Here is a 25,006-nt window from a genome sequence, read left to right as displayed (position 1 = left end):
AAGTTCTTGTATTGTGAGAAAGGGAGAAAAGTACTGGTACTTCTTTCTCTATTTTCTCCATCCCATGCATTATCTTGTAAACCTCTATCATGTCACCCCGCAGTCAACGTTTCTCCAAGCTAAAAAGCCCCAAGTGTTTTAACCTTTCTTCATAGGGAAAGTGTTCCAATTCTTTAATCATTCTAGTTGCCCTTTTCTGGACTTTTTCCAATGCTACAACATCCTTTTTGAGGTGCGGTGACCAGAATTGCACACAGTATTCCAAATGAGACCACACCATCGATTTATACAGGGGCATTATGATACTGGCTGATTTGTTTTCAATTCCCTTCCTAATAATTCCCAGCATGGCGTTGGCCTTTTTTTTTGCAATCGCACACTGTCTTGACATTTTCAGGGAGTTATCTACCATGACCCCAAGATCTCTCTCTTGGTCAGTCGCTGCCAGTTCACACCCCATCAACTTGTATTTGTAGCTGGGATTCTTGGCCCCAATGTGCATTACTTTGCACATGGTCACATTAAACCTCATCTGCCACGTTGACACCCACTCACCCAGCCTCAACAGATCCCTTTGGAGTGCCTCACAATCCCCTCTGGTTCTCACCACCCTGAACAATTTAGTGTCATCTGCAAACGTGGCTACTTCACTGCTCACTCCCAACTACAAATCATTTATGAACAAGTTAAAGAGCATGGGACCCAGTACCAAGCCCTGTGGCACCCCACTGCTTACTGTCCTCCACTGCAAAGACTGCCCATTTATACTCACTCTCTGCTTCCTATTAATTAGCCAGTTTTTGATCAACAAGAGGACCTGTCCTTTTACTCCATGACTCTTGAGCTTACTAAGGAGCCTTTGATGAGGAACTTTATCAAAAGCTTTCTGGAAGTCAAGGTAAACAACATCTATTGGGTCTCCTTTGTCCACATGTTTGTTCACCCACTCAAAGAACTGTAACAAGTTAGTGAGGCAAGATCTTCCCTTACAGAACCCATGCTAAGTCTTCCTCAATAACCCGTGTTCATCAATGTGCCTATGCATTCTGTCCTTGATAATGGTTTCTACCAACTTTCCCGGTATTGAAGTCAGACTGACTGCCCTGTAATATCCCAGATCTCCTCTGGAACCCTTTTTAAAGATGGGGATGACATTTGCTACCTTCCAGTCCTCAGGAACGGAGGCAGATATCAATGAAAGATTACATATTTTTGTCAGGAGATCCACAAGTTCATCTTTGAGTTCTTTCAGAACTCTTGGATGTATGCCATCCGGACCTGGTGACTTATTAGTTTTTAATTCATCTATCAGTTGTAGGACCGCCTCTCTTGTCACCTCAATCTGACTCAGGTCTTTCAACACCCCTTCCAAAATTAGTGGTTCTGGAGCGGGCAAACACTTATCATCTTCCACAGTGAAGACAGAGGCAAAGAATGCATTCAGCTTCTCAGCCATTTCCCTATCCTCCTTCAGTAATCCTTTGACCCCTTGGTCCTCCAAGGGCCCCACTGCCTCCCTGGCTGGTTTCCTGCTTCTAATATATTTGAAGAAATTTTTATTGTTGGTCTTTATGTTTTTTGCAATATGCTCCTCATAGTCCCTTTTTGCCTGCCTGATCACAGTCTTGCATTTGATTTGCCATAACCTGTGTTCCCTTTTATTAATCTCACTTGGACTAGCTTTCCACCACTTAAAGGAGTTCTTCTTACCTTTTACAGCTTCCATTACTTTGTTTGTTAACCATGCAGGCCTTTTCTTATACCTGTTTGTGCCTTTCCTAACTTGTGGTATATATTTTAGATTGTAGTTTTAAATAGCCTCCAAGCTTCCCCAAGGGTTTTGACTCTATTTACCTTTCCTTTCCGTTTCCTCTTCACATGCCTCCTCATCTCAGAGAATTTACCCCTTTTAAAGTTAAACGTAGTCATGCTGGTCTTTTGGGGCAACTCTCTATTTATACAAATGGTGAAATCAATAACGTTATGGTCACTGCTCCCAAGCAGTGAGATCACTTTTACATCTCTCACCAAGTCCTGGCCATTACTTAGGACCAAATCCAGGATCGCCCCACCCCTGGTAGGTTCTGAGACCATCTGCTCCATAGCACAGTCATTGAGAGCATCAAAAAACTCAATCTCTTTCTCTCGAGCAGAACACATATTGACCCAATCAATCTGCGGGTAGTTAAAATCACCTGTTACGACACAGTTTTTATGTTTAGCCACTAAACATACTCTGTTACTCTAATTTATCTACATGCCTATTTTCTTAGCCAAAGCAAGGAATCTGAAGGGCTTAGGAGGGTATTCTGGGCCTTCCCAAGGGACCCTAATTCCAGAGTGGTGCAGTGTCTGGGTCATGACATGAACAACTTAGTGTCATCTGCAAACTTAGCCACTTTGCTGCTTACTCCCACTCCAAGACATTATTGAAAACATTAAAAAGCACTGGACCTAAAGCCAAGCCCTGCAGTATCCCACTGCTTACCACCTTCCACTGTGAAAACTGCCCATTCATATAGGGTTGCCAAGTCCAATTAAAGAAAAATCTGGGGACTTTGGGGGTGGAGCCAGGAGACATCGGGGGTGGAGCCAGGAACAAGGATGTGACAAGCATGATTGAATTCCAAGGGAGTTCTGGCCATCACATTTAAAGGGACAGCACGCCTTTTTAAATGCCTTTCTTCCATAGGAAATAATTAAGGATAGGGGCACCATCTTTTGGGGCTCATAGAATTGGACCCTCTGGTCCAATTTTTTGAAACTTGGGGGGTATATTGGGGAGAGGCACTAGCTGCTATACTAAAAATCTGGTGCCTCTACCTCAAAAAATAGCCCCCCCAGAGCCCCCAATACCCATGGATCAATTCCCTATTATTCTCTATGGGAATCGTTCTCCATAGGGAATAATAGAGTGCCTAGTAGACATTTCCCTCCCCCCCCACGCTTTCTAAAGGGGGGGAGGGCTTCCATACCAGGGAATCTCCCCTCCCTGCCCCCTCCCTCTCTCTCTCTCTCTCACACACAGAAATACTTACCGTACTTGGTCTTCTTCCAGCAGAATGTGCTTGCTGGGAAAACGAAAGTAAGGCTGCACAGGAAAAGAAAGGGAGGGGCCGTTCCAGTTTCCTGTGCAGCCTTAAAGGGCCGTTCCTGTTTCCTGTGCAGCCTTAAAAACGGATCCCAAGCTGTAAAACAACATGATGCCTACAGGAATGTTCTCTCTCCCCCCGCCCCCAGATTTTTTAAGAGCGGGCGAGGAGGCTGAAAATTCGGGGGTCCCCCGCCAGGGTGGGAGGGTTGGGAAGCCTACATTCATACTCACACTTTGTTTCATGTTTATTAACCACTTGTCCTCTTGTCTCATGACTGCTGAGTTTACTTAGGAGCCTTTGTCGAGGAACTTTATCAAAAGCTTTCTGGACATCTACTGGGTCACCCTTGCCCACATGCTTGTTCACTCCCTCAAAGAACTCAATGAGACAATTTCTTCCCTTACAGAATCAGTTATAATTCTTCCTCAATAGTTTTTGCTAATCAATGCACCTACTAATTCTATCTTTAATAATTAATTCCATCTTTCAGGGGCAGGTCAGCCTCCTTTCCTCATAGCCTTTAATTACTATTATAAAACTGTTCTACTCTACATATACATGTTTTTCATAATCTTTATTAATAAAAACAGAATATGGTTTTCAGAAAAAAAATTCAAGGATATTACTAAGATCAGTCACAGAGCACAATCAAATGCTGAAAACGAACAACTGGTTTCCTACTACACTACACATTCTGTTGTCTATTAAACCCACTAAACACTTTCGTTTTGAATGCACTCAAAGTGTCATGTTACCACAAGAAAAAGAGTCCAGCACATCAGATGAGACTGGAATGCAGTGACCTCATTCATGAGGTTTATATAAGGATACTTGTTTTTCGGCTCTGCTACAACTTTGCAAAGTGTTGAAGAACAATGGAAGGGAAACCTTATATAGGATAGCAATTGTGTTCTATATGGTTTTACATTTCTGTGCCTAGCAAAAGAGACTTCCCAGTAAGGCAAACTTTGCTTAGTTTTCCCTATCAGTCTTTAATTTTTCCTCAAACTTTCTAACAAAGTAGTGAACAGCTGTCTACAAAAAAAAAAAAGATTCTGGAAATTAACATTTCTGCTGTTCTATGCTGACATATACAGGTTATGGTCTAGATTGCTTTTCTTGAATATCTCATTTTTTTAAAAAAAATTGTACCTTCTTATGACGTTACAATTTCCTAGGGACAAAGATAAATGAAAGACAAACAAGGCAGTGAAGGATAGTCAGCTGTTTTAAAAATCAGGTTAGAAACTTCTGTGGTCACTGTCCTCACTCTTGGGAGCTGTCCACTCATCTAAACAATGGAGTTTAGGAGCTGGGAGTTCTCAGGCAGGAACTTCTCTGTTCTCCATAGTACACTGTGGCATGGCTGCTACCTACAACTGACAGAGTCAATGTATTAGAGTTTTGTACATCAATGGTCACACGTAGTTAAGCCAGACAAACTTATAGGAGCCTACTGCATTTGTATGTTAATTTGCTGCCTTTTGCACAATTCTAACATTGTATCTCAATAAGGTTATTATGGTGGGAAAATTACAGAAAAGAGCAACCCAGAATGATTAGGAGCTTAAGGCACTTTTGTAAAAGAGAAGACGTTTAATAATCTAGTTTAGAAAAGATGACATGACAGATGTTTATAGAATTGTGAATGGAGTAAAGAAAGTGGAGGAAACTTTTTCCTAAAATACAAAAACTTGATTGCAATGAAGCTATGGGCAGTAATTCAAGACAGAACAGGAAGTACTTCACACAAATAATAAGCTTCATTGCCATGGGATATAGTGATGGCTACCACCTTCGCTATTAAATTAATAGAAGACAATTCCAGATGAGTAGTCATGTTAATTTGTAGTAGCAGAATAAAACAGGAATTCAGTGGTACCTTATAGACTTGCAAAAAATTATTCCAGCATTTATAATGGAATTTAGGTCCATTAATGGATATTAGCCATGGTAACTAAAGGAAAACTCCATGTTTAGAGATAGTAATAACAGTGCTGGGGGCTACCATGGGCAAGGCCTTGGCCTCCATGCCCTGGTTATAGGTCTTCTGGTAACCATGCTTAATGTTCAAGCAACTCAACAAGATTCAGGGAAGGAAACGACCCCCTCACTCAGCTGAAAGAAGATATGTTCTGTGAAGTGGAAGAACAGTGCTAAAGGAAGAATGAGAGGAAAAGCTAGGTCCCGCTGAGGGACAGCTGAAACATTATCAGTGCAATCCTGAGGGGGGGGGGGGGGGCTGAAAGCGCTTTGGGAGGGAACTAACTGCTACACTGGCGCAAATGGGACTTGCGCCGCTCTAACCCCCTCCCCGTCAGCGGAAACGGGACCTGCACTGCTCTATGCCTGCCTCAGCGCCCGCCTGCCAATGGCTGCTGGCAGAGCAACGCCACAGCCAGCCAGCAGCGGAACTGGGGCGCATGCCGCTACTCCGGTGTACGAGGTGGCCCTAGGGGAGTGGTCACCGTTAGTCAACTCCCTAACACCTTCCAGCCTGGGAACGCCCCCTGCAAGAGGCACAAAGTTACGACGTGGAAAATCCTGGCGTATACCACAGGGACCCATGGATCCCAAAAAGAAGATTTACTACCGCTCCCAGTGCAGGCTCGAAATCCCTTTGGGAACCAACTAAATGGTGCAGCAATCCCCGCATGTCCTGGATGGGACGAGCCCACTTTGCAGCACCCAATCACAGCCCCCCCCCTTCTACAAAGCCTCCCGATCTGGCCCAGAACAATTCTTTAGGTAGGGTACGGGGCACGGCACGGAACTCTGTCTCAGAGTTCCCTGCCATGTGGTCTTAGTGTGAGGGCGAGAGCACCTGGTGGAGGGAGCTGCACAGAGAAGGCACAGGCAGTGTGAGATATTTGACTTGCGAGGAGGAGAGCAAAGTCTCTACTTCATGGCTAGCCCTTCTTGTTTCTGAGGCCCAACAGGTATCCCCCCCTTCAAAGTGTTCACACATAAACAGATAAGTCCAACTTTGCACCCCTGGTTCCCTCCTTCTCCCCTCACTCGGGGCCGGGTGGTGTGCCCGCGTCTCTGGCACTTAAACCAGGCAGCGGGCTCAGGCAGCTCCCCATGCTGCTGCCAGCCCCCTTTGCTTGGTCTGTCCTCTGCCACGTTCCCATCCCTGGCAGGGGGTGGGGCTGGCAGCTGATCCGGTGCCTGTGGGGAGGCGGGTCAGAGACTGTCCCTTTAAGAGAGTCCCCTGCAGAAACAGTCTCCTGCTCCCCTGTCTCCTGCTTTAGCTGCTGCCGCTCCCAAAGCACCGTGATCTCTGTCTCTGTTTTGCAGGTGGGAATTCCATAGAGCAGCTTGTGTGTGTGGCAATTCAAACCCTCCCCCCTCCCCACTCTACTCAGTCAGCTGTTCCTGCCCTCCTCTCAGAGTGGATCCTCCTGCCATGCAAGATGGTCTGAGGTGTTCCTGGAAAACTGTTGCACTCAGTTCCCAAACAATAAAGTCTGAGATGTGCTCTATGTTGTCTCTCGTACTTGGCATCTGCTGAACATTGCCTGTGACCCTCCCCTCTGCCACTCTGTCAGTGGGTCTCCAGGGGACTGTCATGGAGGGTTAGGCTCAGTCTTTCTTGGGGGGAGGGTGAACAGACTGAGTCACCTTGCCGCTGCAGGGCTGGACAGGGGAGGGGGGTCTTTGCTGCACTCATCCCCTGGGATGGGGAGTGGCCTACAGCCGGGGGGGGTTGCTAATGGAGTGGCTGTATGGCCGGTGCCTCACACTCTGAGTTCTGCAGCCCCCAGGGGAGGGGTTTGATGTGCACAGCAGAGGGCGTCAGGGCATCCTGGGGGGACTCCAAGTCCGTGCTGAACACGGCTTCCCTGCGGGGCTGGGTGGCATGCCTGGACACTGTCTACTCGTTCCGAGACACACATTTTGCCTGGGGTCTCTGTGCGCAGATTCCTGCACTATGTGTTTCCTGTTCATGGCTGGCAGGGAGATCACATGCCTCCGCTCAGCTGCCCGCCACTGGCACAAGTCTCTGATGTCGGGCTCCACCGCAGGACTGGCCAATCCTGCAGCTCCAAGCTTCCCCTTCCCTCCACCCCCACCTCGGCAGCAAGTCATGCTTCTCTCATGCCTCACTCTTTTCCCTTCCCCTTGTCGGTGGGACTTCTCTCCTTTGGCCTCGCCCGTGATTGGCTCAAAGCAGTAGTAACATTGCACCTTTATGACCAACCAAATTTTATTCAGTACGTAAGCTTTCTTGTGCTAAAAACACACTTCTTCAGACGAGGGAATCAGGTATCTGTCAGTTAACTATCAGGGGGCAGATTGGGAAAGGCGACCAGCCTCTCCAGGGCGGCCTTTCCCCGCCCCTGACTGTCATCTGCCACGGTGCCTGTGCCAGGACTGGCCAATCTGGGGGAGCCTGCACTGGCCTGCCCCTCCTGCTGCCTTTGCCTTGCAAGCGCAGCGGGTCCCACGCCAGTGGTGTTGTCACAGTGATGATCTCCCATGCAGCGAGCTATGCTTCTTCCCTCCGTCCACCCCCACGCCTGAGCAGACCAAAGGGTGTCTACTAGCGGCTGGGCTTTAGTGTGTTAAGAAACTCTCTCTGGGGATGTAAGGTACTTGAACTATGGCTCTATCTTTGCTCTACCATCATATTTTGAAATAAAGCAACTATAAAAGTGACTACAAAAATATTCTAAATTTCCACTGCTCTCTCTTCCAAAGGGAATCAACTTAAATAACTCCCAGCTCTTGGAACCTCTCACTGCTCAGAGAAGGAAGGCACTTATAACACTGCTTTGACCCTCTGTTCTTCAAACCAAAAACAGTATTCTCTCCACATACTAGAATCTAACCATGTAATTTTACAGCAATGTCATACATGATCTTATCTAGAGAAAAAGATGTCACACCTACTATCTTTCAATGCAATCAGCCAATCCTATTCTTTCTACTCAGTAGATTAACCTTTTGGATTGCTCCCAGTAGATTGCAGTTCATGATAGCATGAAAAACTCAAAAAAGCTATTAGAAACTATGCATTACGGACAGAATATGAAAATAGTATTGCTATAACTGTTTATAAATTAAGGGTACAACCACACCTTGCACAATGTGTTCAGTACTGGCTATACCACCTTAACAGGCATACAATGAAAGGTATGGTAGAGAGTCAATTCAGCCATCATGGCATGAAGTATGATTGGCAAAAAGGCTAAGGCAAGCTCTGAACAATTAAGAGTAGCTGTTTTTATAGTACTAAAATTCAAAAACACACAATAAGTATGGCTTAAACGACAGATTACTAAAACATTTCCCTGAAAAATTTCCCACTAAAAAATAACTATAAAAGGAAATTTTAATCAACTGAGCCAGACCCATTCAAGCTTTATTTTTAAACACCCAACTGTCATTTAAAACGCTGTGGCTATGTACTCTAATGTTTATCTTCTCCCTTGACAGAAAGACAGAATTTAAGTGGTTTAATGTAAATAAAAACTAAGTACTTAACACTAGGTACAGGGAATCAACCCAGCATTGTTTCCCCCCACTATGTACTGTTTGTGAACTCCCTATTGGTTTCTGCCTCATCACTGCAAACAGTGCACTAGACTAGATAAACAATTCTTAGGCTTTAATTAATACCGTATCGTCTGCAAGATGCGAATATCGACATTGCAAGAGACATGACACTGACCGGCAACTCTTTGTTTACTGCACTTGTTTACTCAGAACTTTAGTCAATGAGACTTCCTCTCAAAGCAACGCAGGCAACAGCCACAAACTGACATAAACCGGGAGACAGTGTCTCCCATCCCCTAAAACTAGCTTTGTTAATCAGTCCTTAATCTCAAACACTACTCTATACCAGCGTTATTCTGCCAACCTTACAAATAAATCCACCTCCTATCCCAAATCAACTTCCTCAAGCTCGAAAACCCAGTTTTCCCGCTCCAGCCTAAAAATGCGGTCCTGTTTTGGATAACCCGTGCCCCGGCATAAACCAAATGGCGTTTTAACATCACCTACGGACCAGGCCTTTTACCCTTTACACTCCCACAATTCCTCCCCTCCCCGTTTCTGTCGCCGTAACTTCGATATTGCTCGCCCCACGCCCTCTTAACATAAATCTTCCAAGGCTACCTCCCTATTGGCTACCACCAGAATCTTCTCCGTCCTTATTGGCTTCACTGAGATCACGACACTCCCTCTCTCAGAAGCCCCCACCTCCTACCCCTGGAAAGCGGGCAGCCAGACAGACCATTCCCCCCCCCCTTTGTACCAGCGCGGGCCCCTCCTTCACGCACCGTATAGTAGGAAAGCAGCCCCGCGTTGTAGTCGAGTACGAACCAGCGGTATTGCCAGCCTTTCATCACGTTGGTCCATTTACTCAGCGGGCCCTCCATAATGGACGCCATCTTGAGAGCCGGTAATATGCCAAACAGCCCGCTGGAGCGAATGCCGGACGTGGGGGCGGGGGTGGAAGAAGAGGGGAGGGAAGGAACGCGCCAGCGCCGTGAATGGAGGAGGCCTAAATGAGGCAGCGCGAGATGAGGAGTTACGGCTGTTGCGGTGTCAGGAAAACAACCCGCGGGACTGGCGAAAGGGAGGAGATAAGAGGGAAGGGGCGTGACTTGTATACAGAGGGAGGGGCGGTGAGATCCTAGAGTCGCCAGAGGGCGCGCGCGGTGATCGCGGCCGCTTAAGGCGGGGGGGGGGGGAGGCGGGAGTAGAAGAAAAGAGCAGCTGCCTCGGAAGACTGTTGCATGCCAGGTTACAGCGTTAAAACCTACAGTTATATGGGTTTTGTGGCCCCTTATGTTATTTCGCCATAAGTATTCGTGAGCTGAGTTCATTTCGCCAGAAAGTATGGAGTGAGTGTTTGCATCTGTAATCAGAACTACAAACTGAAGAGGGGGAGTTGGTGTGAAGGGAGATCCGTTGTTAGTTTCGTCGTTAATAATTACGGTTGGGAATCCCTGCCCGAGTGACAGAAATTAATATGTTTGTTACCAGGGAGCCAAAAGTCCTGTTGCGCTGGATGTAAACATGCTACATTGTCCCGAGCAGCGTGGGAGAGGCCGGTACTGTACTAAAACACTATCACACGCATTTTCTTTCTTGCTGCTTTAGCTTTTCCCAGAGCTGGGGCAGATTTTCCCTTTTCAACACTGGTGTGACCAGAAAAGCAAGATTTTCTGCTCTATGCCGCTCTTAAATATACAAAAAGCTTTGCTAGTTCGAGGGTGACAGTCACCTCGGCTGTGTTCTGCTGAAAGAGGATGCATTTAGCCCAAAAACCTTGAAGAGCTCGGTTGGAGGGAGGATGTGACAGAAATCTGTACTCATCTCATTTCCGCTACCCTGGGCAGCTCTTCTGTTTCAGTATTCATAACATTTGAGACTCGAAAGTTTTGGTTCAGGCAGCAGGGTCAGGGTGAAAACTGGCACTTGATCCAGTTTGGTGTAGTGGTTGAGTGTATGGTCTCTTACCTGGGAGAACTGGGTTTGATTCCCCACTCCTCCACTTGCACCTGCTAGCATGGCCTTGGGTCAGCCATAGCTCTGGCAGAGGTTGTCCTTGAAAGGGCAGCTGCTGTGAGAGCCCTCTCCAGCCCCACCCACCTCACAAGCTGTCTGTTGTGGGGGAGGAAGGTAAAGGAGATTAAACCAGGGGGTGGCCAAACTTGCTTAATGTAAGAGCCATACAGAATAAATGTAAAGGATGATAACGACCCCAAACACACCTCCAAAACGACCACTGCCTTGCTAAAGAAGCTGAGGGTAAAGGTGATGGAGTGGTCAAGCATGTCTCCAGACCTAAACCCTATTGCGCATCTGTGGGGCATCCTGAAACTGAAGGTGGAGGTGTGCAAGGTCTCTAACATCCACCAGCTACGTGATGTCGTCATGGAGGAGTGGAAGAGGACTCCTGTGGCAACCTGTGAAGCTCTGGTGAACTCTATGCCCAAGAGGGTTAAGGCAGTGCTGGAAAATAATGGTGGCCACACAAAATATTGACACTTTGGGCCCCATTTGGACATTATCACTTAGGGGTGTACTCTTGTACAAGAATATCATAGTTCCGACAAAAAAATGGAATATCTGAGTACTGAGAGATGCATTGTGTCCAACCAGCCGCATTCCAGAATAGAAGTTCAAGGACAGCAGACTCTTTCTGAGTCCCTTTAGAATTGTGCCATCATGCTTGAGGAGCTGCTCTTGAGATATCTTGAGTTTCCTGCCCAGTTGGCCTAGGAGCCATGTCTTCCAAATTGGATAAAGTTAAATCAATAAGAGCTCCTCCTTCTGAGATCTTATAAGTCTTTGGGAGCAGCTGCATATCAAGCACTTGTTGGATAACCTTAGATGATAAAGAAATGTCCAAAGTAATAGAAGGGTTGTTCATAAGGTTAGAGGTCTCAGGCTGTTGGATAGCATTATCTTGAGTATTACAGCATTGCGAAAGAGATGAAGTTTCCATTAGGTCGATTAGATCCTTCAGGAGTTCAGCATTTTTTGATGTTTCATGCAAGGTTTGCTTTGTCTCACTAATCAGGTTGGTGAAAGATCTGAAACAAAATGTTGATTTTCCACTGCTATCCATAGGAGATATCACAGCTTTGTCCATATGCTGTGGTTTCTGAATTTCCTGAGAACCCTTATCAGATCGGGCACGGCCTCCACCACTTAAGAAGAGAGGGCTCTTTCTTGTGTCCTGAAAAACTCTAATTGGGCGGATGCCAAAAGTGCCTAAAAAGCCTCTCATTTTTAGCAGCATCCGTGGGATAGTGGGTTGCCAAAATAGAAGAACCATTCTTCTGATTGAGGGACAATTAGGAAGTCTTTCAATTTGTTCCAGGTCAACGTCATCAGCCTCCAACCTCAATAAACGGCATAAGGAGAAAAATCACTTCTTGTCTGCTGTCCCAACGGCCTGCATTTACTGCAATTTGAGCAATTTCCAGGGCAACCTGAGAACTTTTCCATATCAAAAAGTCCTTGGAGAAGGGCTTGTCTACAACTTCAACATTTGGAGATGAAGGATGGCAAGAAGCAGCACTAAAGTCTCTCATTTGCAGTGGCTGAGAACCAGTCTCTCCTTCAGGTGAATGTTTTAACACTGCTGAAGGAAACATGCCTCCTTCCGAATTCCTCTTAAGCAATTTTTCCAAACTAGCCAGATTGGCTGATATTGTATTTAGTTGCTGGAAGATGGCTATGACTGTCTCAGCCATTAGAAGACACTGATCCCAATCAATTTAGTTGAGTCTGCTTTTGTAATTCCTCTGTTTTTTTCTCAAAGCTGTAGAATTTAAAGGACTTGAATTCAGAGTAGGTTCCTGGAGGGGAATAACAGTCTCTCCCACACTTTCAGCAAATACCTCATTTTTTAGGAATGGAACTTACAGAGAACTAGAGGGATTCAGGTCTTCTGAAGACTCCAGTGCACTGAACCTGTTTTTTGAAGGAGGAATCCCCTCCTACAGAGCTCCATCTTACAGAAAGTCGTCTATGTGAAGCTGCTTTGGAGATTTATTATACAATGTTATCGGAAAGCCAGAGTTAGAATCATATCTATTTCTTTTCTTACTCATTTTAGCAGCACTGAAACAGCACACAATGTCAGAGGGCTGCAGAAGCTAATTTATCCATAATTAGAGACTATCAAAGAAATACCTTAATGCCTCGGAGCTTCATGAAAAGCGTCTGAGCAGAACGCCGCCCTGACCAGACGGGGTGTACTCACTTTTGTTGCCAGCAGTTTAGATATTAATGGCTGTGTGTTGCGTAATTTTGAGGGGACAGCACATTTACACTGTTATACAAGCTGTAGACTCACTACATTGTAGCCAAGTGTCATTTCTTCAGTGTAGTTACATGAAAAGATATACTTAAATATTTACAAAATGTGAGGGGGTGTACTCACTTCTGTGACATACTGTAAATAACTGTATTGTTATTAAGTCATTTTATACTGCTTACCTCTAGATTTGAGCTTTTTGATTGCATTCTTTTTTTAAAAAATCCTAACTACAAAGCATAAATCATATTGCCAAACAATAGTCTACAACAGGAGGTTAGTACTTATCGCCTGTTGCTTAGGAAGTGTGACTTGGTCTGAATTAGTGTAAACTACTTAGGAGGTGTGACTTGGTCTGAATTAGGCTAGGACATCTGGGTCTTCAAAATCCATTTCCCCTGAGATATTCCAGATAGGATTTTTTGCACTTGGTTGCGTGGTCCCTGTTGATTGGCCTCTATAGCATAATTATTCATGGATTCTAGCCAGTGAGAAGGTTCCATTAACTCAACATGGTATCAGTGTGGTGCCAGTAGTGGCTGTGGTTCAAGAGCAGAAGCAAGATATTTCAAAGTAAAAGCTTCTGAAGTGCTGCTACTGCAGTTGAAAGAAGGCTCCTGTCACCTTAATTTAACTAAGCTGATAAGATATCAGTAATGAAACTGATTTGTTTTGGGATATTTTTGATAGGGACAGTACTTGGGACAGTAGTTGGCATTGGTGCCAGCTCTTCTACCCAGTTAGAGGAGTCTCAACCTACAATAATAAAAGAGTATTTTAGAGAAGAGTTCGATGATGAGGGTAAGTGATATGGTGGGATGTGTCCTAGCAAGGAGATATCTATTTATATCTTATTCAATCTATACAGCCTGCTTTGCAAAAAAAGCTTTTTTGTGTGATAATTTCATAGTACAGTATAGCAATATATTTACATTGCATGTAAATGGGACTATGCATTTATTCATATTTTTAGTAAAAAAAATATTATTTTGCAGTCAGCAGAAAATGTCTTGGTTATCAAAGTGCATTTTAATAGTTAAAGTCAAATTGATATTCACAGTAAATGACATTTATCTCATTGTGAATAGTTTGATTACTTTGTTGATCTACATGGAGAGTTTCATGCCATTGTTGAAATTAATAAGAAAAACAAAAGTTACTGAACTAGATTTTATTAAGCTTTTTCTGTTTGTTTTCAAGGGAAGGAAAGCAAATAGTCAATTTTGTTAAAACAATTCCAAGTAATGTATGGAACGACTAGAGGAATATGAGGTCTTTACTGACTAATACATCTGGGATCCCAGAGCTTAATTCATTTATAAAAGTCTTCTGTCTGGAATTACTATTCTTACCTATTTTTATTCATAGAAGCAATTAACCAGAATCAACAGAGTGCATGTTTAAATTCCACTGTCTATTCTGAATACTATTCTCCCTAAGATCTTCCAGTCTGAGAACGCCCCCCGTGAGAGGCGTAAAGTTACAACAAGGACTATTCTCCAAAAGCAGCAGATTCTTTGATAAGAAGAATATTACAAATAATATTATCTTTAAAAAAGAAAGAGCAAAGCATCTATATTAATTTCAGTCTCTTCCCTTTGAGGCTGCACTTAACCACTTCTGTACAGACTATAATTTATCTATCTCATTTATGAATATGGAGGCAAGATCATTGATATTGTGATGTTAGGTTTTGGCTCTTTAATTTGGCTTTGCTTGTTCTTCAAGAATTGGAACATGATTTCACAGGGAACAACAAAAATATGAGAGAAAACATTATACTTCTTTCCCTTCCGTTCATCCATTTCTTTCCTTCATATCCCATGAGCAAATTAGGGTGCATATATCGCATTGGAAGATCAGTATCATTTGTTACAATTGTTCACAGTTTTTTCATCCTGCTTTCTTCAGGAGATTTTTTCCCCCTTAAGTACTTATTTCTGACTAAATTGTCACTGTCCCATGTTGTTCTTTTTTCATAAAGTGGATTGTGAGAGTAAATTGTATCATTCTTTTTATTCGATTTAATGTTGAGTCTTGGGTCTAGTGGTATAAACATGTCATAAAGCAGGCAAATCACCAAACATGATTCAACACGCTCTGGTAGTCCCTAGAGACCCAGAAGTAGTTATTTCAAGTTTCAGATGCAGTTAAATATAGGGCTTTGCTACTCAGTGAAAAGTTCTTGTATAAAAAATATATTTTGTAACTAAATGTAATTCTAGAACTTTAACAGACCTATCCTGAGTTCGGCCGTGGAGTCCCACCTGAGCTTAGAACTAACATAGGCGGCATTAGTTGGCTTCCAAAGCAGAGAAGTTATGCCAGGTAGAGAGGGGAAGGGAGCATAGCTGGATAAGCATGCACAAGAGAGAAGCCGTTGCTATGGTGATACTGCCCTTGCATGCACTATTGGCTCGCTGCAAAATGGGGGGAGGGATGGGGCAGCGCAGGACCAATGGATTGGCCAGTCCATTGCACGTGACCAGGAGGGGAGATGGAAAGTCTTCTCCTGAGAGGCTGTCAACCCCCTCGCGCCCACCCATTGTCAGAGACTCATGCCAGTGGCAGGCAGACAGACAGAGGCATGCGCCCCCCGGCTAGCCACAAAAGTGCTCCAGCCCTCACGCTAAGTCCACATGGCAGGGAGCTCCATAGCAGAGTCCCGTGCCACGCACCCTACCCTTCCTGAAGAGTTTTGCGAGGCCGGGGCAGAAGCTTTTCTAGGAAACAGGGAGTGACGATTGGATGTTGGGGAGGGGACTCACCCAGTCCGGTGTGTGAGGGGATTGGTGAGGCAATTACATGGCTCCCCAAGGGGTTTGCTTGCTCGTGCAGCGGTGGCAGACTTTGTTGTCTGTTTCAACGAGTGTCTGTGGGATATGCCAGCATTTTCCTTGTTGTAACTTTACGCCTCTCACGGGGGGTGTTCTCAGACTGGAAGATCTTAGGGAGCTGACTAACGCTGGCCACACCCCTGGGGCTGCCCCCTCTTGCACTGGGGTGGCTTTCTTCACCCCAGTTGTGCCACAGGCAGGATGGGGTGCCACTCCTCCAGCAGCCATGGGCGGACATACACTGAGGCACCCAAAGACAGGTCCAAGTCCCATTTGCACAGGTGTGAAGGAGGTTAGAGCAACATAACTCGGGCTTCCGATGACGTAGCAGTTAGTTTGCTCCCAAAGCACTCCCCCCCCCCTTAGGATTGCACTGTAAAGGACTTTAGAAGGAATACATATTTTTCATTGCATTATATGGTATGTAATGTTTCAATTATTTTAAAATTCTTTAAACAGTTTTAGAAATAAGAAAGATGCTGTAGACTAGAGACTTCTGGGGAAAATTCTCTATATAATCAAACGGATGACTGCTGAAGACCTTACGTTTTGTCCTGCCCATGTGTTCTTGGACTATATGGGCAATTCTGTTAGAGGATGTCATGAAAAATACATGCTTCAGTTATTTTCTTTGCTTCAGAGATGTTAAAGCATGGCTTGATCCATTTTGGAAACTTGCAGAAATGTCTATAGACAACAATATGTGCAAATAAGCTACAGAAAACAGGACTTCATTCAATGTGGGTTACTTTTAATTTACTTTTTATTATGCAAATATTTAACACTGACTTGAATAAGTCTTGTTTCTATTGACAATTTAAAAAAGATTTACTAGACTCTGTATAGGTTGTATAGGTTTCTAAGCTAAATGTGTTTGTTAGTGAGTTAAACCAGCAGCCATATCTGTTAAATCATTGCTAGGTTAGTCATGGTACTATTAAATTTCCCATGGATAAGTTCATACATATTATAGCCATTTGTTTATTTGCATGCAATATCATGTAAAATAGTGATGCTAAATAATAACTGTTATCTTTGGTAATTTTTTTTTCCCTACTGGTAAACTTTTCTTTTTCCAGATGGATGGGAGAAACGGTGGGTTCAGTCTAAACACAGAACTGATTATGGTAAATTTCGAATATCTGCAGGACGATTCTATGGTGATAGGGAAAAAGATAAAGGTAATGTCTCTAATCAAGTAGTTATGAAAAGAGCAATTTGTCTTGAATATTCTCTACTGACTTTTGTGCATATTTTCATGCACTTTTATTCTGTTATGCTTTTTTTTACAACTTACATTTTTATTATTTTAACTAGGTATAAAAAAGACATCACTTACAGAAAAAAAAATACAGAAAAAGTGCAAAACTTAAATATAAATACATTTTACTTACACAAAACCTTAACTCATGTTACAAGCTAACAACATATTTGAAGAGCCAATTAGTACAGAATGTAATCCAGATATTTACTTGGAGTAGATGAGCTGGAAGATGGATTTTCATTTATATTTGCAAGGAATCCAGACCATTTTTCAACAAAGGTATCTGCTACTAATGGATTTTCAAATTTCAATATGCAGGATGCCAATTTATCTTGAATCAAGAGATCCCAGACTTTATCAAACCATTGACAAATATTAGGACCTTTGTCAGATTTCCAACATTGTGCCACCTTGATTTTAGCTGCCATTAATAAAATAGAAAGTAGTTCTAATTTCAGTTTAGAACACGGATTATTATTCCACATATTCAGCAGAATCAGCTCTGGTACTAGAGGGATATCACATCCAATTATTTTTATAGCAATCTTTAGCACTGATTTCCAAAATAGTTTTATCTTGGGACAATCCCACCAACAATGTTTTAACGTGCCTATTTCTCCACATCCTTTCCAACAACTTGGGTTTGGGATTAGTTTGCTACGAAACATAGTGTACGGTATGCAATGCCATCTGGACCAGACTTTAAAGTTTTGGATTTTAATATAAGAGGATCTTGATTTAAATAAAGAGCTTTTCCATACTGAGTTCCATTGTTCTTCCGAGAAAACTTTCCCACAGTCTTTCTGCCACTGATTTTGTTGCAGTGTTGCAATGCCCATGTCTTTAAGTTTAGTAACTGATAAATATTTGAAATTACTCCTCTAACAGCTGTAGAGCTATTCTTTAACCAAATTTCAAAGGCATTTAATTGTCTGTTTGCACATGTAAGAGCTATAATTTTGTTCAAGGTATCATGTATTTGATAATATTGCATCCAGGTGTCATGGGTGCTGGGGACCCTGCAGAGGAAGTTGAGCCTGCAGAAGAAACTGTGCCCCTGCCACCTGCACCAGTGCCCCTGCCTCCTGCTGGAGAAGATCCCAGCCCCCCTGCCTCGCCCTCTCGGGTGGCGCGTGTGCGTGACCACCTCCGTCAGGACCTCAGGGATCGGAGGAGGGCAGCACGCTCAAAAGCAAGATGCTCCCTGAGCCCTGAGTTTTATGAGGATTCTGGCCCTTCTAAGATCAAGGATGCTTGAGTTGCAACAGGATCCTGGCTGCCTCTCTGAGCCAGCAATTAGCCCAAATGGGCAACAGCCAGCAGAGGGCTATATAGCTGTAGGCTTTGGGAGGAGGCTTTGTGGAAGCAACTAGTCATCTCCCTGACGTTAAAGCATCCACTCCGGCTTGACTTTGGTTTCTGGACTCCCTGACTTTGGCTTGTGACTTCTGGACTCCCTGACCTCGGCTTCTGGACCTCGGACCTGCGATACTTGTACAGTGATTCGGATTTGGTGCCTCGGACCCTCCTGCTTACTGGCTACAGACCTCGGACTGCCCCTGGACTTTGCCTGACCCGGCCCCAGCCGTGACAGATTGCTTCCACCTGACAAACACCCACTCCACAGGATGGATGATGAAGCAAGTGAAACCACAGGACTACTGGCTGCGCTCCAAGCCCAGGTACAGCAGCTAACACAGGCAGTGGTGCACTTGCAGCAACAACCTACGGCCAGTGCTCCAGCCAAGTGCCCAGTTCCCCCACCTGACAGATTTGGGGGTGCCGTGGAAGAATTTCCTGCTTTCCTAGCACAGTGTCGGCTGTACTTCGAACTGAGAGCACGGGACGTCCTCAATGACAATACGAAGGTGTGTTTCATCATCAGTCTATTAAAGGGGCAGGCGGCCAAGTGGGCCACACCCTTGCTGGTTGCGTCCTCTCCCCTACTGACTGATTACCAGGGGATTGAGGCCCACCTGTCTGCTGCCTTCTCAAACCCAGTCCAAGCAGCCACAGCCAACCGGAAGATCAGGGCGCTGAAACAAGGCAACTCCTTGGTGGCTCAATATGCCACCGAATTCAAGCTCCTGGCCCAAGACTTGGCGTGGAATGAGGCTACGCAGATGGACCAGTTTACCGAGGGGTTGGCAGAGGAAGTCCTGGATGAACAGGCCAGGGTAGAGCAACCACCCACGCCCCAACAACTTATCACCCTCTGCCTCCGCATCGATGGCCGCCTGGAAAGTCACCGCCAAGCCAAGACCAGAGGGCGCCAGCTCCCTGCGCTGTGCCACTTGGCTCCTCGCCCATCCCCAGCTAGTACCAGCACCGAGGATGAGCCTATGCGGCTTGGAGCTGCTCGACCCTGCCTGACCCCAGAGGAAAAGACCAGGCGCCGCACGCAGAATCTGTGCCTCTACTGCGGCACGGCAGGCCACTATGCCTCTGGCTGCCCCACTAAGCATCGGATACCCGGACCTTTGCTGCCACCGCCGCCAAAAGGGCAGCCCCAGGCATAACTGGACACCCCAGCCTGGGGCGACTAGCTGGGTCCTCCGAACAGCGGGCTGATACCCCGGGGCCGTTCCTGCTACCAGTCAAACTCCGTCTGCCGGACGAACACTGGCTGTTCGTGTATGCCATGCTGGACTCGGGAGCGGCCCACTGTTTCATAGATGCCGCCTTCGTAAAGCAGCACCAGATCCCGGTGCAGACAAGAGATTCCGACGCTGGTGGAGGCTATCGACGGGCGCCTTCTCCGTTCTGGGCCCGTCACCCAGGAGACCTGTCCCATCACCTTCCACGACCAGCAGCACCTAGAACAGCTGCAGTTTAATGTCGCCCACATACCTCGCTTCCCGCTGATTCTGGGCCTTTCCTGGCTGCAGCTGCACAACCCCATCGTGGACTGGGCCCAGCAGGAACTATGTTTCCGAGACCCATGTCCTCATCTGACTCCTCCCCCACTCTAGCAGCCGGCATCCCGAGTGGTGGTCCTCAGCTCCCTCAGAAGTATGCGGATTTCGCCGATGTCTTCAAAGAGACAGGAGCGGATCAGCTTCCCCCTCACCGGCCCTATGACTGTGCCATTTACTTGGTACCTGGGGCATCACTCCCGGTGGGGCGTCTGTACCCTATGTCAGAGCCTGAGTTGGCAGCTCTGCGAGACTTCCTGGACAAGAACCTGAAACGCGGATTCATCCGACCCTCGACCTCTCCCCTGTCTGCTCCAGTCCTCTTCGTGAAGAAGAAAAGTGGGGAGCTCCGGCTGTGCAATGATTACCGGGCCCTGAACAAGATCACCATCCGCGACCGGTACCCTCTACCACTGATCCCTGAACTCTTGGATCGCTTAAAGGGGGCCCAAATCGACACCAAGCTGGACCTCCGTGGAGCGTACAATTTGGTGTGCATACGGCCCAGAGACGAGTGGAAGACCGCGTTTGGGACCCGATACGGGCAGTACGAGCACCTGGTGATGCCCTTCGGATTGACCAATGCCCCCGCTGTCTTCCAGAGGTTCAGGAATGACATCTTCCGGGACCTGCTCGACCGCTTCGCGCTCATATACCTAGATGACATCCTAATTTACTCCAGCGATCCTGCCCAGTACGCCGAGCACGTCCACCAGGTCCTGCAGCGCCTATGAACCCATGGCCTCTACGCCAAGCTGGAGAAGTGCGACTTCGACCTGCGCTCTGTCGAGTTCCTCGGTCACATTGTGTCACCGCAGGGGATCCTCATGGACCCGAAAAAAGTGGAAGCGGTCCTGACCTGGCAGGCTCCTCAGAATCGCAAAGACCTGCGGCGATTCCTTGGTTTTGCCAACTACTATCGGCAATTCATCCCGGCCTATGCATCCCTGACAACACCCCTGACTCAACTACTCCACCCCAAAAAACCCTTCCGCTGGTCCCCAGAGGCCGATAACGCCTTCTCCACCCTGAAGACCCGCTTTGCTACCGGGCCACTTCTGAGATACCCTGACCCCCAGCTTCCCTTTACGGTGGAAGCTGATGCCTCCAATGTGGCCCTGGGAGCAGTGCTGTCCCAGCGCGAGGAGCCGTTGCAGCCACTCCAGACCTGTGCCTATTACTCGCGCCAGCTTACTGCTGCGGAGAGGAACTATACCATCTGGGAGAGGGAGTTGCTTGCGATCAAGGCGGCTTTTGAGGTTTGGAGGCATTACCTCGAAGGGGCTCGCCACCCTGTTCAAGTGCTCACTGACCACCGGAACTTAGAGCACCTCCAGACCACCCGCCGTCTCAACCAGCGCCAGATCGGGCGGTCTCTCTTCTTCTCCCGCTTTGACTTCCGGATCTCCTACATCCCCCATACCCAGAACTGGAAAGCAGACCTGCTCTCCCGGAAACCGGAATACGCCCCTGTGTCACGAGCTGGGGCCAGGCCAGGCGAAGTCCAGGGGCAGTCCAAGGTCTGTAACCGGTGAGCAAGAGTGTCCAAGGTGCCAAAGCCAAATCGTTGTCCAGGTATCGTAGGTCAGAGGTTCAGAAGCCGTAGTCAGGGGGTCCAGAAGTCAAGCCAAGGTCAGGAGGTCCAAAGTCAAAAGCCGAAGTGGATGTTAGGACGTCAGGTAGATGACTAGTTGCTTCCACAAAGCCTCCTCCCAAGGCCTACAGCTATATAGGCCTCTGCTGGCTGTTGCCCATTTGGGCTAATTGCTGGCTCAGAGAGGCAGCCAGGATCCTGTTGCAACTCAAGCATCCTTGCTCTTAGAAGGGCCAAAATCCTCTCAAAACTCAGGGCTCAGGGAGCATCTTGCTTGTGAGCGTGCCGCCCTCCTCCGATCCCTGAGGTCCTGACGGAGGCGGTCACGCACACGCGCCACCCGAGAGGGCGAGGCAGGGGGGCTGGGATCTTCTCCAGCAGGAGGCAGGGGCACTGGTGCAGGTGGCAGGGGCACAGTTTCTGCTGCCGGCTCAACTTCCTCTACAGGGTCCCCAGCACCCATGACACTATCCCCCCCCCCAGGGCCCCCCTCCGTCGAGGGGCCTGGGAGGTCGGGGTGGTCGTTGTGGAACCGTTGCACCAAGTCTGGGGCATGAAGATTGTCCACGGGCTCCCAAGACCGGTCTTCTGGGCCGTATCCCTCCCAGTCCACAAGGTACTGGAGGCCTCCACGATGGTACCGGGAGTCCAGGATCTGGCGCACCTCGTATTCTTCTTCATCATCCACCAACACTGGTGGTGGTGGCGGTGGAGAAGGAGGCCGAGCTGGGTCAGGGCGTGCAGCTGGAACAAGGAGGGAGCGATGGAACACGGGGTGAATGCGGAGGTGGGGTGGCAACTGGAGCCTGAAGGCGACGGGGTTTATTTGTTCTAAGACAGGGTAGGGTCCAATGAACCACGCATCCAGCTTGTGAGACCGACCAGGCCGGCGCAGGTAGCGAGTTGAGAGCCACACCTGATCCCCCGGCTGGATTGGGGGGCCTTCCTGCCTCTTCCGGTCCGCAGCTAGTTTATAGGCTTCCTTGGCCCGCTGTAGCTGCTCTCGGAGCAAGTCTTGGCTGGCGCGGAGTTCTTGCAGGTAGGCCTCAACGGCGGGGACATTCGTGGGTGGCAGGATCGCCGGGAAGAACCGAGGGTGGTACCCGTAGGTTGCAGCAAACGGGGTCATTTGGGTGGAGGAATGGACCGCGTTGTTGTATGCAAATTCCGCTAGAGGCAACAGAGTGGTCCAGTCGTCCTGCTGGTAGCAGGTGTAACAGCGGAGATATTGCTCTAGCGTGGCATTGGTGCGCTCTGTCTGACCATCTGTCTGTGGGTGGTAAGCTGAGGACAGGTGCACTCGAGTCCCCAGGCTGGAATGGAGGGCTTGCCAGAACCGAGAGGAGAACTGGGGGCCCCGGTCTGAGATCAGGTGGGCTGGGAGTCCGTGCAGACGAAAGATGTGTTGCAGGTAGAGCTGGGCTGTCTCCTGAGCTGTGGGAAGTTTCGGGCACGGAATGAAGTGGGCCATCTTGGTAAATAGGTCGACGACCACCAAGATGCACGTCTGACCCTTGGATCGTGGAAGTTCCGTGATGAAGTCCATCGAGATGGTATCCCAGGGTCCTGAGGGTGTGGGCAAGGGCTGTAACAACCCCGAGGGTTTGGCTGGGACGTCTTTGGCCCGTCGGCAGACGTCACAGGAGCTGACATAACGGGCAACATCGGAGCGAACTCATGGCCACCAGAATTCCCGTGTCAGCAAGTGGGTGGTCTTATGTTGTCCAAAGTGCCCAGCGGGTAACGCGTCGTGGGTCATGCGTAGTACTTCTGCCCGCAAGGGCCCGGGCGGCACATAGAGGCGTTCGTGGTGTAGCAAGAGGCCGCCTCGAGTCGTGAACTCGCCTGTTGAGCCATCTTGGAGTGCCTGGAGGTGTTGCTGGACCCAGGGATCATTGGCCTGGCTAGCACGAATGTCCTCCACGAGTGCTGGTGAAGTGGAGGTGGCTGCAAACACTGAGGGTGGCAGGATGGGAGTAGCAGGCACGGTCTCAGTCGAAGCAGGAGCGTATTCCGGTTTCCGCGAGAGCGCATCGGCTTTCCGGTTCTGGGTATGGGGGATGTAGGTGAACTTGAAGTCAAAGCGGGAGAAGAATAGGGACCACCGGATCTGGCGCTGGTTGAGACGGCGGGTGGTCTGGAGATGCTCCAAGTTCCGGTGGTCGGTGAGCACTTGGACAGGGTGGCGAGCCCCTTCAAGGTAATGTCTCCAAACCTCAAAAGCCACCTTGATCGCGAGCAACTCCCTCTCCCAGATGGTGTAGTTCCTCTCTGCCGCAGTGAGCTGGCGTGAGTAATAGGCGCAGGGCTGGAGTGGCTGGGACGGCTCCTCGCGCTGGGACAGCACTGCTCCCAGGGCCACGTTGGAGGCATCAGCTTCCACCGTAAAGGGAAGCTGGGGGTCGGGGTATCTCAGGAGTGGCCCGGTGGCGAAGCGGGTCTTCAGGGTGGAGAAAGCGTTATCGGCCTCTGGGGACCAGTGGAAAGGTTCTTTGGGGCGGAGTAGTTGAGTCAGGGGTGTTGTCAGAGATGCATAGGCTGGGATGAATTGCCGATAGTAGTTGGCAAAACCAAGGAACCGCTGCAGGTCTTTGCGATTCTGAGGGGCCTGCCAGGTCAGGACCGCTTCCACCTTTTTCGGGTCCATGAGGATTCCCTGTGGTGACACAATGTGACCAAGGAACTCGACGGAGCGCAGGTCAAAGTCGCACTTCTCCAGCTTGGCGTAGAGGCCATGGGCTCGTAGGCGCTGTAGGACCTGGCGGACGTGCTCGGCATGCTGGGCAGGATTGCGGGAGTAAATTAGAATGTCATCCAGGTATATGATCGCGAAGCGGTCGAGCAGGTCCCGGAATACATCATTCATGAACCTCTGGAAGACAGCGGGGGCGTTGGTCAATCCGAAGGGCATCACCAGGTGCTCGTACTGCCCGTATCGGGTCCCAAACGCGGTCTTCCATTCGTCTCCGGGCCGTATGCGCACCAAATTGTACGCTCCGCGGAGGTCCAGCTTGGTGTAGATTTGGGCCCCCTTTAAACGATCCAAGAGTTCAGGGATCAGTGGTAGAGGGTACCGGTCGCGGATGGTGATCTTGTTCAGGGCCCGGTAGTCATTGCACAGCCGGAGTTCCCCGCTTTTCTTCTTCACGAAGAGGACTGGAGCAGACAGGGGAGAAGTTGAGGGTCGGATGAATCCGCGCTTCAGGTTCTTGTCCAGGTAGTCTCGCAAAGCTGCCAACGCAGGCTCCGACATTGGGTACAGACGCCCCACCGGGAGTGGTGCCCGAGGTACCAAATCAATGGCACAGTCATAGGGTCGGTGAGGGGGAAGCTGATCTGCTCCTGTCTCTTCAAAGACATCGGCGAAATCTGCATACTTCTGAGGGAGCTGAGGACCACCACTCGGGATGCCGGCTGCTAGAGTGGTGGAAGGAGTCAGATGGGGGCATGGGTCTCGGAAGCGTAGTTCTTGCTGAGCCCAGTCCACGATGGGGTTGTGCAGCTTCAGCCAGGAAAG

The 25,006-nt window shown here is 48.0% G+C and overlaps 2 protein-coding genes across 6 annotated transcripts in view; one reads left to right on the top strand and one right to left on the bottom strand.

Annotated features, from left to right (window-relative positions):
• The window catches only part of OSBPL9 (oxysterol binding protein like 9), a 116,365-nt gene extending 106,775 nt beyond the window's left edge, over positions 1-9,590 (bottom strand). For both annotated transcript variants that reach the window (XM_060231817.1, XM_060231818.1), the window contains exon 1: positions 9,383-9,590. In XM_060231817.1, coding sequence (XP_060087800.1) covers positions 9,383-9,493 — 111 coding nt within the window. In that variant the 5' untranslated portion in view covers positions 9,494-9,590. The remainder of the gene's footprint in view (positions 1-9,382) is intronic.
• Positions 9,286-25,006, top strand: part of LOC132566623 (calreticulin-like) — a 61,957-nt gene continuing 46,236 nt past the window's right edge. The window contains exons 1-2 of one of the 4 annotated variants that reach the window (XM_060231823.1): positions 9,372-9,504; positions 16,796-16,897. In XM_060231823.1, the coding sequence (XP_060087806.1) occupies positions 9,483-9,504; positions 16,796-16,897 (124 nt within the window). In that variant the 5' untranslated portion in view covers positions 9,372-9,482. Of the gene's footprint in view, positions 9,505-13,283; positions 13,681-16,381; positions 16,457-16,795; positions 16,898-25,006 lie in introns of those variants that run through there. The other 3 variants (XM_060231822.1, XM_060231825.1, XM_060231824.1) reach the window with 3 other exon arrangements.

Source organism: Heteronotia binoei, chromosome 2, assembly GCF_032191835.1.
Source record: "Heteronotia binoei isolate CCM8104 ecotype False Entrance Well chromosome 2, APGP_CSIRO_Hbin_v1, whole genome shotgun sequence".
Lineage (NCBI taxonomy): Eukaryota > Metazoa > Chordata > Lepidosauria > Squamata > Gekkonidae > Heteronotia > Heteronotia binoei.
The sequence above is the reverse complement of the archived record's forward strand: the minus strand, read 5'-3'. Positions and strand labels throughout refer to the sequence as shown.